The sequence below is a fragment of the Scomber scombrus genome, chromosome 22, assembly GCF_963691925.1.
Source record: "Scomber scombrus chromosome 22, fScoSco1.1, whole genome shotgun sequence".
Lineage (NCBI taxonomy): Eukaryota > Metazoa > Chordata > Actinopteri > Scombriformes > Scombridae > Scomber > Scomber scombrus.
In genome coordinates this window covers 8,624,707-8,637,733 of record NC_084991.1, presented here as the reverse complement: position 1 = coordinate 8,637,733, position 13,027 = coordinate 8,624,707, and the positions used below count along the sequence as shown (strand labels likewise).

Genomic DNA, 13,027 nt, shown 5'->3' with positions numbered 1-13,027 from the left:
AGCAGGTTCTGCCTCAGATGATGTAGATTTATGTTTTAACCAGCGGTCTGTGTTTGTTTCCTTAAACTTAATATCACTGTTAGCTTGTCTGTGTTATGCTAGCGGGAGGTACAGCGAGAGCTACAGGTGTGTTCAGGGTCGAAGTCAGACAGTCGGACATAGCGGTTCCGGCCAGTCGTCCTGCAGTAAACACCGCTGCAGACGTTGGTTGAACATTAATATACATCGCTGTAAATGTGTGCGGAAATATAAGTGTTGGATTTGCTGGAATCAATTAAATTGTGCACAATACCTGCAATCCCGCGCTGAAATTCAGGCCCTGATCATATATATATATATTTATTTTTATTTTTTATTTTTTATTTGTTTAAGACGTTAGTTAAGGCGGCAGGCGTGTGTTGCTAAGGCGGCCGCCTTAACTGTAAAGTGCTGTGGGAAACCCTGGGTACATTTCAAGCTTGTTATTTAAGTTATTATGCTTAATAACACACGGATACTGTGTAATATATTTTTAACTCACCTAAAACGGGAACGGCATTGCACTCAGTGGGAGCATTGATGCTGCGTTTTGGACTCAAGGATGGCTGGAAGGTCAGGAGTAAACTTGGTGGTTGAGATGCAAAGCAGTGCGGGCCATATTCTATTCTAATTATAAAATTTCCTGCGGGCCAATTAAAAATGGACTGCGGGCCGCAGTTGGCCCGCGGGCCGTAGTTTGGACACCCCTGCTCTAATGGGTCCTCCACTTCAGTAAACTCTCTGTAAGAAATTTTTTTTTTTTTTAAACTGGAAATATGCTTGGGGAATCCATTTGGGGAATTTAAATGAAATTGTTTTGTTTTGGTTTTTTTAGTAAGCCTTCACAGAATCTAAATTGATTTCTACTTAGAAGCAGCGCATTATCCTGGAAACAGACTGGAAACAAATTGTGCCGCTATGGGAACATCTAAAGTTGATGAAACAAAACTTAACTTCAAATCTTCTTGTCGCTATGTTTATTTGTATCCATTTAACACTTCAGCATCTTGTGAGCCAAGTTCTGCTTTTTAACTCCACTTTTGTAAACTGAATTAAAACAAACAAAAATCAGATTTCTTTCTTTAAAAACACATTTTTCTCTGATATTTTAGATATATAATGTATTTTATAATGTATGCAAAACATCTGCATCCCATGGGTGTTTATAGGGGCTTACAGGTTTTTGACCAAAAATAACTGCTAACAACTATTGTGAGTCCCCATTTCTAGCTAAGATAAGCTGACAGAAGACCTCAGTGGACTTTTAAGGGATTCACCATCCATTAACAAAGTGTGGAATTTAAAGATTCCCTCCAGACTTACTCTGCTTGGAATAATAAATCGTGTCCACAAAAAAAAAAAAAAATCAATTACCTTCCTTAAAAAACAGTTACCATACTTCCTCATGGAAAAGTGCAGAATCTATGAATATAGATGTCTCCTAAAGTGTATTCTCAGTGTGTGTGCACTGGAGGTTTCGAGTATCAACATCACACTTGTGTAAGTTGTATACTGGCCCTCGATTATCTCTAAACTAGTTGTTGTGATGTCACTAATCCTACTTGTAGGTTCACGCCTTTAACTCCACTTTCAGGAAAAAGAATAAGAAAACAGGCTTCTGGTGCTAAACTCTGCACATCCATCATCCTGCACAGTGAAGCTCAAAACATCCAGCTGAAGGAAGATGTAAAACACATTTATGACTTGAGGGGGACTTTAAGGAAGGTTTAAAGAAGGCTTTGGAGTCAAGGCCTTAAAGTATTTTAAGATAAAATGAAATGACACCCTCTTTCTTAGTCAATACACCCCTGATATGATATCCAAAAGAGGACCTCATATTACACGGTGACCTGCGGGCAGCTCAGCTTGACTTTTTCACTGTTGATCTCCATTAAAGGAGAAGGTGACATGCAGGGTGTATTTCTTCACAGGTGTACAAACCGAAGGCAAGCATACACAGGCGACATCTTTCTTCTCCTGTTCACAAAAAAACAATTTCCTATGGAGTTAGCTGTTAATATTGAGGAATGACATTGGATCTGCACCTCTCATGACCATAATGAAAAGGTACAGCATGTTCTAGGGAGGTGTGAGATGATTCGAAGACTGCACAAACCTGCACACACAAAAAATAACCCCATTCTTTCCTCGTTCTCTGGCAACATAATTAGGTGTGCTGTTATACGGTAACAGTTTAACATAATAATCTCTAAATCAGTACCGCTGCCGGTGTTTCCTGATACATCTCGTAAAACCCTTTAGCCTTATCAATATTTCCACAGCCAGTTAGTTTTCTCCTCTCCCACCACTTCACATTTAACAGCCACACTCCATTGTCAAATGTACATATTGCCACAGGCTGACATTCTTTCACAAAGCAGAAAAGCCATTTAATTTCTCCCCCCACCCTCCCCCCACCTCCTCCTTCAGGCTCCCGACACCAAGTGCTCTTTAAACAAATGAAATAAGACGGTATTATTTCTGAAATAATGAGAAGTTCAACCGGATGTGTTTCTGAGGCCAGGGGCAACCTGTGAAGCCTGCTGCTCATATATTGAAAAGAGATGGAGGGAGAGAGGGGGGGGGGGGGTGATCCAGTGGGACTAAAAGCTACTCTCTCCTTCTAATTTGTTGTTTTCATCTGCTTTTTGCTTTTTTAATTTCCACGCGCGCCATAATAACAGTGAATGCGGTTATGTACGATGTCTGTGATGTGCTGGTAAAAGCGGGCCGTTGGGGAGAGCATTACCGAACTCCGACCGCAGCGGGGGGCAACTTGTTTCTCGTGGCTCAAGCGTGCTGCCTTGCTGGAAGGCAGGAAAAGAAAGGGAAAAAAATCAAATAAGTTAGTACACACTGGTGAGCAGGAGAAGGGCACGAGGGACATCACTGGAGTGAAGTTTTATTAGGTGCCTCTGCCAAGTTTATGGAATACAGCGTGGGCAGAGGGAGGCTGAATGTGTGTGTGTGTGTGTGTGTGTGTGTGTGTGTGTGTGTGTGTGTGTGTGTGTGTGTGTGTGTGTGTGTGTGTGTGTGTGTGTGTGTGTGTGTGTGTGTGTGTGTGTGTGTGTGTGTGTGTGTGTGTGTGTGTGTGTGTGTGTGTGCATGTGTGCGAGACGGAGAATAGATTTTCCGAGCTTGATCCCTCCTATCTATTTCTCCACTGGATCATACCCCAGACAGGACAGAAAAAGCAGTCAAGTGTTATGACACTTCAGAAGATATGAGAGCTTTTGACACCCTGCCCACTTTTGAGCTTTAATCCAAGCCCTGGATTTAACCTGGGGATTATTCCTGCTTTAAGATTTCGAAATCTATTGAAAATCTTGCAAGGTGGAGTAGAGATAAGTTCAAAACACCCCTACCCCCCTACATATTTATTAACATCATCTGGAGACAAATGCCCCCAATGAAGATGTGAGTTGTGTTCCGTTATAGTGCTTTTCAACTTGTTAAAATCTCACCTCCAATCTCTCCTTGTCCTTGAAAGAGAGAAAGAAGAGTTTAAATGTTTTCCATGTTGGAAAGGAAAGCAACAGCTTGCTTCTCAACAACAGCTAGAAAATTGCGAATCAAATATTGAGACCTTCTCCTGAACTAAGGGGCTTCGGGGAGGGGTGAGTGTGACACTGGAGCTGTGCGTTTAACAGCATTTATTTTGGCAAAAAAAAGATAACAGTGTGGAACTTCTTTTGGACACAGCTGGAAAACAGGCGAGTAGATTACTGCAGGAGAGGTTTGAGGGATTCTTGTGAACACATTTGAAAAAAAAAACTACAACTTTCAATCCTACACAGGGTGAATATATGAAAACTCAAACATTTTAATGTGAAGTGTGACTTCATCTTCTGGCAGAGTGATACATGACTGTGAGGTAAGTATGGAGCTACTGTAGAGCTCAGGGGCAATTATATTAGCTTAGCATAAAGACTGGAGGCAGGGTGAAACCGTTAGCCTAGCCCTCTCAAAAATGAGAAAAAATACAGCACCTCAACAAACAAACACAAATCGTCTAGTTGTGCTTTCACTGGAAGTTAAGTGCTTTAACTATTTCTCGTGACCAGTGGCCAAGTTCAGCAACTTCTTAGAGCCTCTGCTGGTTGCCAGGCAACCTCAAAGTGATAACAAGCATAAGCAAGAATGCAAATAAATGTATTTTCCTAAAATATCAAGCCTTTAAAGATGAAGCTTTGTAACAGAGAAGGAAGACCTTGTGGAGGATGGATCATGCTTGTATTTCACGTTCTCATATTTCTGTTGGCATTACAACACAACAAACACTGATTTTTGTGTTTTTTCTTCGCCCTCCATACAATCCTTATCTTTTTTCCCTCCATTGTTTAATCTGCGCACAAGTAGTCAAACCGTTATTTATAAAGACCAGATGGCATATATGCAACCCTCAAAGTTCACAGCAATGTTCTCTTTACTTATATATGTACTGTATATGTATAAATATGTGCACACACATTAGCTACCCACATATGCATGCACACATACTGTACTGTATATACACACAAATGCAGAAAAGCCAAACACGCACAATCACAACAACGCACAAACAAACCATTAATAGGGTGTTATCTATGCTACATATGCTCAAACATCCAGACACACACACACACACACACACACACACACACACTCACACACACACAAACAATCCACTAAAGTGCAAAGATGCCCCTCCTCTCCCCTCTGCTTGCCTGCCTACACTGTAGCCAGTGCTTTGCAACTTCATACAGCATTATGAGCCCTCACTAAGCAAAGTACCAAATAAAGCAGTCGTTAATGGTTAAAGCGCCCGGTTGGTAACCTCCCACCACCCAAAAAAAAAAAGATAACACCAAAACACAAACAGCCACACATACATACACACACATACACACACACCTTTAATGACATCTTTTCTGCGGCACATTAGCTATTGTGCGGTAATTAATGGGAGAGTCATGGCGTTCAAAAAGCCAGTCGTCTCTCTGCAGACTAAGAGCTGTACACCACAACAATGGCTTAATGAGTAAACATACCGCGCGTCTCATGAATAAATTATTTGTGCCTCGCAATTAATTTTCCCTATTGAAGTTCTAAAAAAAAAAGAGCAGGACTGTTACCAGTCTTCATAAATCAAAAGGGGGAGGGAGTTGTGAGAGAGAAAATGACAGCGAGTTTGTGTGCAAGTGTGCGTGAGTGAGATCATCTGTATTGGGTTTATTACTAGTGCGAGTGTGCGTGTGCGCATGTGTGTGTGTGTGCATTTGATGAATCTGTGTCTTTATGTAAGTGTTAATGCATGAGGTTACATCATTTTTCATCTCAGTGTGCTTTTATCCAAGTGTCTTTGTGACTAGTGAGTGTTTTCACGCTTTGCACAAATGTGTATTTGTTACAGGACGTTGTTGATATTTTAACATGTATATATTTCAATGTATGTGTGTGTGTGCACATGGGACTTACTGAAAGCAGCTTCCACGTAATCGGTCGGACTTGTCGTGGGATTCCAGACCAGCTGAGTTTCCGTAGCTCCTCTGTAGAAAGAAAAAAGCAAACACCAGAGGGTTAGTAAAAGATTGAGCCAATTTCTGGACAAAGACTTAAGAGTCCGCTCCAGAGCATGACATAAATTGATGGGGCTACATTATTCACCATGTGACTGTAGGTTTTCACAGATATATCAATATGGTAGCCTATATACAGAATGTCAGCTGATAGATAACAAGCGATTTATGTGATTGATATGACTGAGGTCACTTATAAACAGCATCTCTATTACATAGTTTGTCCACCTGAGAGTGATGCCTAGTAGAAGTCAACTGATTAATCAGTTTGTGATAGGACAGGATCGGACGTTTTATAAACGGAATCAGTGGGATTTGGCTCCAGTAGTGGCCAGTGGCTGTGCAGCTTCTACTGGTCACGCAGAGACAAACATCACCATTTTGCTCCATACTCAAAGTCAAGGTAATCAGGGTTTTTCCCTACTATTTAAGTGTTTTTTTTTCACAGCACCACAGCCAAAAAACTGTTTAGCTGTCATTTATGGTCACACTAGCTTCTCTTTCTGTCTCCCTGTGTTACACCGTAGGCAGGACTAAGCTCCTCACACAATCCTCATCTTTCTTCCCCATCAACTATTTTATCGAACCACCTGTTCTACAAGCATGAACATGCAGGAAAGCGTTATTTCCACTTGCTTTGCCCACAGTCTCTCATCCACCACTGGTATGTTTAACACAACCACAGTGCTTGTTAAGCTATTAACGAATTGTAACAAACGAGCTAAACTGAAAGTGGTCTGTATACAGCCTAACAGTTTAGCTTCATTTACCACAAATCTTAATATGTGGCAGAGTCTAGTAAAGTTAGCTACTGGCTGGGACAAAGTAGCCCCTCCCTCTACCAGCAGCAGAAAGAGGAGTGTTCTTCATCCTCATTCTTTCTCAATCAGTATTTTCAAGTCAGAAATATTATTTATTTCATGTTAACTTTATTTAAAGCAAGATATTATTGAGTTTGTATGGTGACTTTGCTAATGTGAACATTAGTATTGCCGAGCTAGAAACAGTATGTAGTTGTATTTAAAGCATAAATCAATTCTAATACCGTTTTCAATTATTCATCAAAAAAAAAAAGAAAAGATAATTAAAAGAAAATGAATAATGAAAAAACTGATAAGAATATTGATACAGAACCGGGTCGACAAGAGTATTAATTTACGTATTGACTATTTTGAGTTTGATGTTCAGTGATCCAGATTCATTTATTTATTTAATTAACATATTTATGACTAAGATTTAGCTGTTCAGTTCAACAGTTAGGGGGTTAACAGCTATTGGCTTCTTCTTGATTCAAACTATCATCACTGTAAAATGTCTCCCTCACTTCACATTAGGGATGTCCCGATCCGATATTTGGATCGGATCGGCCGCCGATATTAGCAAAAAATGCATATCAATATCGGATCGGCCTGCACGGGAAAATCCCGATCCGGACTCCCGATCCAGTTTGTTTTCAAAACTGTCCGTGTTTTCCAGCGCACCGCTGTAGGTAATCCATTCCAGTTTTTTTCAGCTTTCCCCCCCAAATCCGGTCCGCGTTTTTCAGCACACCTAGCGACCTGTCCAGCATCCCACTATTTATTTTCTACTCAGCTTTTTTGTGTGTTTTGCTTTTTTAATACAGTTTACAATATTGTTTGCACTGATGGCTTTTTAAGCCTTGGTTTACACTCTTGTTGTTCAAGAGCAGAGCACTGATGCCAATTCAGTTTGTGTGGTTAATTGACTATTTATTATTTTGTCTATTTTGTGTTTATTTAACCCTGTTAAGAATAAACAGGTCAGCTTCTCATTACCAACCATTGTGGATTATTCAAACTAACCTAATTAAGTTGGCTAGTTGTTCTTAAGAGTAAAACCCTTTTCAACATGAGTATAACAACAAAATAAGTAAATATCTTTAATCTTTAATACATGCTTGGATCGGCCGGTATCGGTATCGGCCTATGCTAAAAGCTACAATATCGGTATCGGATCGGAAGTGCAAAAAGCTGGATCGGGACATCCCTACTTCACATTCTGGTCATAATCATTAAATAACAAAGTTCAGGGACCCCTCTGAAAGTGTTTATTTATCAAATATCGATTTCAAAATCCCCAAGAAATCCAGTAAAACCACACTCTAAGAGACTGAGACAGAAGCGAGACAAAAGCCTGAAACATGTTAGTCAGTTAATCCATGTATTGTCTCACAGATTTCCTTTCATCCAGCAGTGAAAATATTAAATTTAATAGATCATATTAAATCAAAATCACTGATAGTTAACACATATTTCCAGCTGGATATGACTGAAGTAAGATGAAGCACACTGAAAACATTTAAAAATGTAGATTTTCTTGAAAGACACTGTCTCTGTTTCAGCCTCAGATAAAAGCAGCTTTCTCCACCTTCAATGCAGCTGTGATCCACTGTGTACATGTGTTCATTATCAGTTACTGAGCTGATGGCACAATAAACACTAAAATTACCACAACAACAATTTGTATTTTTTTATCAGTAAACACACACTGCATAAATGATTTTCCCATCTGTTATCAGCAGTGACAGCAACCCAAACGCTGACGTCACGACCTCTCCTGTATGCTAACACGTAAAGACTCACTGTGGTACAAGAAATCAATTACCATGACTTTAAATAGACCCCTTAAGAACAATTTTCATCAAATCATTATGGGATCTTTAAGTCATCCTCGAACAGCTAAATCAAATAATCAATAAATCAATCAGCCGACCAACTAACCCGGGATGTCCTCAGTGTCCAGATTTCCTATCTTGCCTCTCCTTCTCTCTTTGCTGAAATTATCTGATGGGGTTAGAAGTGGATTATTAACTACATTCTCCCCTGGCCAGGTGGGAGAGCCAGGAGGCTATAAGGTAGAATAAATCTGATGGAGAGGTGCAAATTGAACATTGAATTGGCGGAGAGTAGTTCCCTTTGGGTCCATGAAGACCCAGAAAATATGGCTTAACGGTACATATTAGGTCCAACTTATAACACTCTCTCTTTCCATCTCTGACACACACCTGGATAATAATAGGGGAAGGAAGATGTGGGGTGAGGATGGAGAGCAGCTCAAGAGAAAATACATTGTCTTGTGGGATCTAGCAACTTGGATCTTGCAGTGTTCTCCCATATAGGCTTTCAACAGTTAATTATGAACGCCACTGCTGAAATTTCCCAGTGTACATAATAATCACAATGAATGCAAACTATGCACACTTCAAGCAGCTGACTGGAGCACAGTGGTGAGCGAATGGGGATTAGGATCATTGCTGCAGCCTCTCCTCAATGTCCTCTCCTCTGCTCTCTGTGTCAGTGCTTGGCTGTGTGTCGCCTAATTGTTTAGCTTCATTTGCCACATACCTTAAAATGTGTCAAATTCTTGTAAAGTTAGCTACAGGCTAAGACAAAGTAGCTCCTCCCTCTACCAGCTGTACCTGCAGGCAGTCAATCGCATCAGCAGCAGAGGGAGGAGGAAAGAGGACAGGAGGAATGATTGAAACTGACTGTCTGTGTTCTCCATCTTCATTCTTTTCTAAACTTTACTCAGTATTTTTCATGTCAGATATATTATGTATTTTATTGCCATGTTATGTTTGTTTCCAGTGAGATTTTATTGACTTTATATAGTGACTATGCACTTGTAAACATTACTGCTGCTGCCCTGGAAATATTAGTTACATTTAAAATATGAATCAATTCTAATTGTGTCCTGAATGTGGATGACTTCAGGACACAGTGTTTACTTCATCAGTGAGCATATTTGTTTTACTTTTCTTCTTGCTGGTGTCGGAGTGTACTGTGAAAAACTACAACCAGAGTTTGTTTTTTATCCCTCATAAATATTTTAGGTTCCAAAATGATGTGAAAATGCAAACTTCTTTGTTGAATAAAATCAAATTTCTGGGGGGGAGGGCCAAAACCCCCTGACTGTGTTGAGGCCTTTTATTCTTTTGACATTCATTACAACTACAGCTATCTGCACCTCCAGAGTCCTTCTGGTTTCAAAAGCTCCTGGAAATTATCGCGCAAATGGCTCGATGAACATGAATAAACCTATCTGCAACACTTCTGAAATACTTTTAAGTTATTTCACTGCTGCTGTGTGCAAATACGGATCCTGGCAAAGTGGGCTACGCATACACAACAGCAGCACTTCTGATTAAGAATCCAAAGGGGAAAAACAGTCTCCTATTTCACCCTAGTCTCAGTGAATGGAATATAATAACCAAACTACAATAAAGGTGTAGGATATAAATTTTCCCTTCACCATAAAAAGATCATGTTTGTAACTGGAGCTTATGCTATTGTTTGTATTGGTGACAGTTTTGCTCAAGGCGCAACCTTTACCTGATCTTTGATGTCTACCTCCGGATCATTAATGCATTATTTGTCTGGTTTTGACCCACCTTTGGACTTCTTTTGTGTTATGACCTAATACCGAGCCATACAAGTTGAAAACAATTAAACCTAACAAGAAGAAACTGGCATCAGATCCACAGAAATAATGAAACTGTAGAATACATAAAACATTTTATTCTTCATCAAAATACCTGCCCTGAAAGCCAAGTGAAATCATCAAGTGACCTTGTCTACAGGGAACAGGCAGCTTAGGATATTCAAGATATATGACTGTGTGTTTGTCTGGAGCTGGGTTTTTTTGTTTTGGTTTGGTTTTTTTAAAAAGCAAGGAGGTTCCTGAATGGTTTCTCACTAGCATTAACTCATCCATTATTCACAAATAGATCTCCCTCTGCCCCGGACCCTGCGAGTCTACAAACAGCCATTAGCATTCACCAATACAAGTTGCCTGAGCCGAACTGAGACCAACGTGAAAACGCAGTGGAAATCTCTTCACTTGTAATTGCACTGCCACTGTTTTTTTACCTGCGTTCTGAGAGTGAAGGGAAAGGGGGGAAATTGATTTCAGAGCAAATTAAATGGCATTCTCTTAACATACTTTTCTGGGTTGAGAAAAAAAAGAAAAAAAGAAGAAAAAAAAACAAACGAATAAGCCAAATTCTTCCTGGACACTTATACAAGGCGCTGGCTGGAAATTGATAAGCCCTTCGCGCAGAGTGAACGGTATTGATTAGCGCTGCCAAATGACTCTGCCTTGCCTGTTCTTCAAGGCAAATGCAACGGAGAGTCAGTGACAGATAGCAGAATAGGAAATAGCAATCAGATAAACAGCAATGGCTAAGTCCATTGGCTAAATTGAGTGTACGCATTAGAGCTTGTTCAGCTGATGGGAGTAGCTATTTATTCACTATAGCTCCGGTGCATCTTCCACTTAAAATTTCCCCCCTTTACCTTGTCCCCTCTGACTATAATTATATAGATATTCAATACAGTGATCTAGTGCACAGCCTGGCTCTGTTGGTTTGGAGGGAGTCAGAGTCCAGGCGGTGTGGGAAGGTTTCGATTACCCCAAGGCTACCTGTGCAGTGGCGAGTCGCATTCAAAAACAGATACAAAAAAAAAAAAACTCTCTCTCAGATGTGACACAGACAATAAAAAATTACAAATGAAAGGTGCTGCAGGTTTTTATCCGATTCTATCCGTGTCTCCTTGCTCCATTTCCTCTCCTCGGGACTACAAATGAAAGGCAACATGTGAGGAACTGCAGAGAAATGCTACAAAGTTACGGTGTGAGTTTTGCTTCCCTCTTTAACAGTAGCTCTTAGGCATACAAGCTTTCACTGTATGTTCTCATCACTAGAAAGAAAAAGTACCGTTGTTCAGTGGTGCTTTACAAATGAGTTCATTAACTGCTGTTTTTTTTGGTCTGTTTTGTCAGGCAACTCCTTTTCTAATACAATATCTCACGTAACTGACATAGCATAATACTATAATGGCCAGTACAAGCAAACTTAATTGGCATTGCGGTCCTGCTCTGTGCTGCAATTACAGCCGGTGCTAGTTACAGTGTAGTTTGTGAGGGTATGTCCCATTTTGCAAGCTGATGAAAGACAGATTCAGGATCTCTGCCTATTGATTAGCACTACTGCAAGTCAAAAGGACACTTGCATTAATTTTAGAAAGTAGCATAAACTTTCACAGATCCCCATTATCGCCTGGGTGACTTTTTTTACAACTTTGAATCTCACGTGTGCGTGTCTTCGTTAAATATGTCTGAACGTGTCGTTCGCTTTCTGCAACCCTTATGTGGGGCGGGTCAGCCGCAGTGAAGTTGTGTAGAAACTACTAAGTCTGAGTGTTTAAGGGTGAAATCGTTATCCTGTGTGCGGCTCGACATTCATTATGCTCCTAACAGCAAGTCAACGGTGTCTCTCCTCTTGCCCAGCACCCTTTGAACCTTCATTTGCACTGTCAGACAAAGAAATGAGTCCATGAATCTTGTGGGCCCGGGCTTAATTAAACTATGTTATATTTCCCCCACCTGGCATTAATCTCACCATAGGGGGCACGGAGAGGAGGGGTGAAAGGGGGGTGTGAAGCACAAGTTGGCTAATGGTCTTCACATCCTGATGCCGCAGTGATCTCCACAAAGCGTCGTCCCCTCTGGTCAAGCACTTAACCGTTGCAGTTGAAGAAAGAATGCGCGTGTTGAAGGGGCATCTGCGCGAGCATACATGTGTGGGCATGTGTGAGTGAGCAGAAAGGGTAAGGGGCGAATATTTACTTGGCACCGTGCGGCCGGCAGAACAAACAGATGTGCCTGGTAAGATTCATGTATCTTATCGATGAAAAACCGCAGACACAGCCTCCGCTCCCCTCCTGCAAATAGCTGCTTTCCAAACGCTCTCCAGCAGTGAGCCGGACCGCCACAGAATCCAAATTCACATTTCGCCCCAACGTGAGTCTGGATGACTTATGGACCCACAGCATGACTGTCAGAGTATTGATGCACTGCGCTGGTACAGTATATCAAAAGGACAAAGGTCTACTAGGAAAGAATTCTTCATCATATTCTTCCAGTTTCACACATTTTAATTAGTCCTTGCCTTAAAGGCTGATTTGGGAGGAGATCTGCAGAAGGAAATATATCATCCATCTGTGAAATACACTCTGTAGTGATGCTTAATTCTAATGCAAATACACTCACATGGGAATATGTCTATACCGCTCCATTTCCTAAATGCTTTGCTCTATAGCCGCACTCATCTCCGCTGCAATTCCGGAGAAATCATTTTCTGAGGAGGAAAAATTCATTTCCCACATTGTGCCGAGACAGAGAAGGCGACATGAGCACAGTTGACGTACAGGCTAAATTGCAGATGTCGTTTCATTAGTGTGAGGCTAGCTCATCTCTCAGAAAACATATCTGACTCTCTAGGGCATCTCTCGTGTGTGTGAGAGTGAGTGTGTGTGTGTGTGTGTGTGTGTGTGTGTGTGTGTGTGTGTGTGTGTGTGTGTGTGTGTGTGTGTGTGTGTGTGTGTGTGTGTGTGTGTGTGTGTGTGTATGAAGGAGACAGCCAGGCCTGA

The 13,027-nt window shown here is 40.9% G+C and overlaps 1 protein-coding gene across 2 annotated transcripts in view; it reads right to left on the bottom strand.

Moving 5' to 3' along the window:
* The window catches only part of tbc1d22a (TBC1 domain family, member 22a), a 128,944-nt gene that overhangs the window by 98,310 nt on the left and 17,607 nt on the right, over positions 1 to 13,027 (bottom strand). For both annotated transcript variants that reach the window (XM_062443847.1, XM_062443846.1), the window contains exon 6: positions 5,476 to 5,546. In XM_062443847.1, the coding sequence (XP_062299831.1) occupies positions 5,476 to 5,546 (71 nt within the window). The remainder of the gene's footprint in view (positions 1 to 5,475; positions 5,547 to 13,027) is intronic.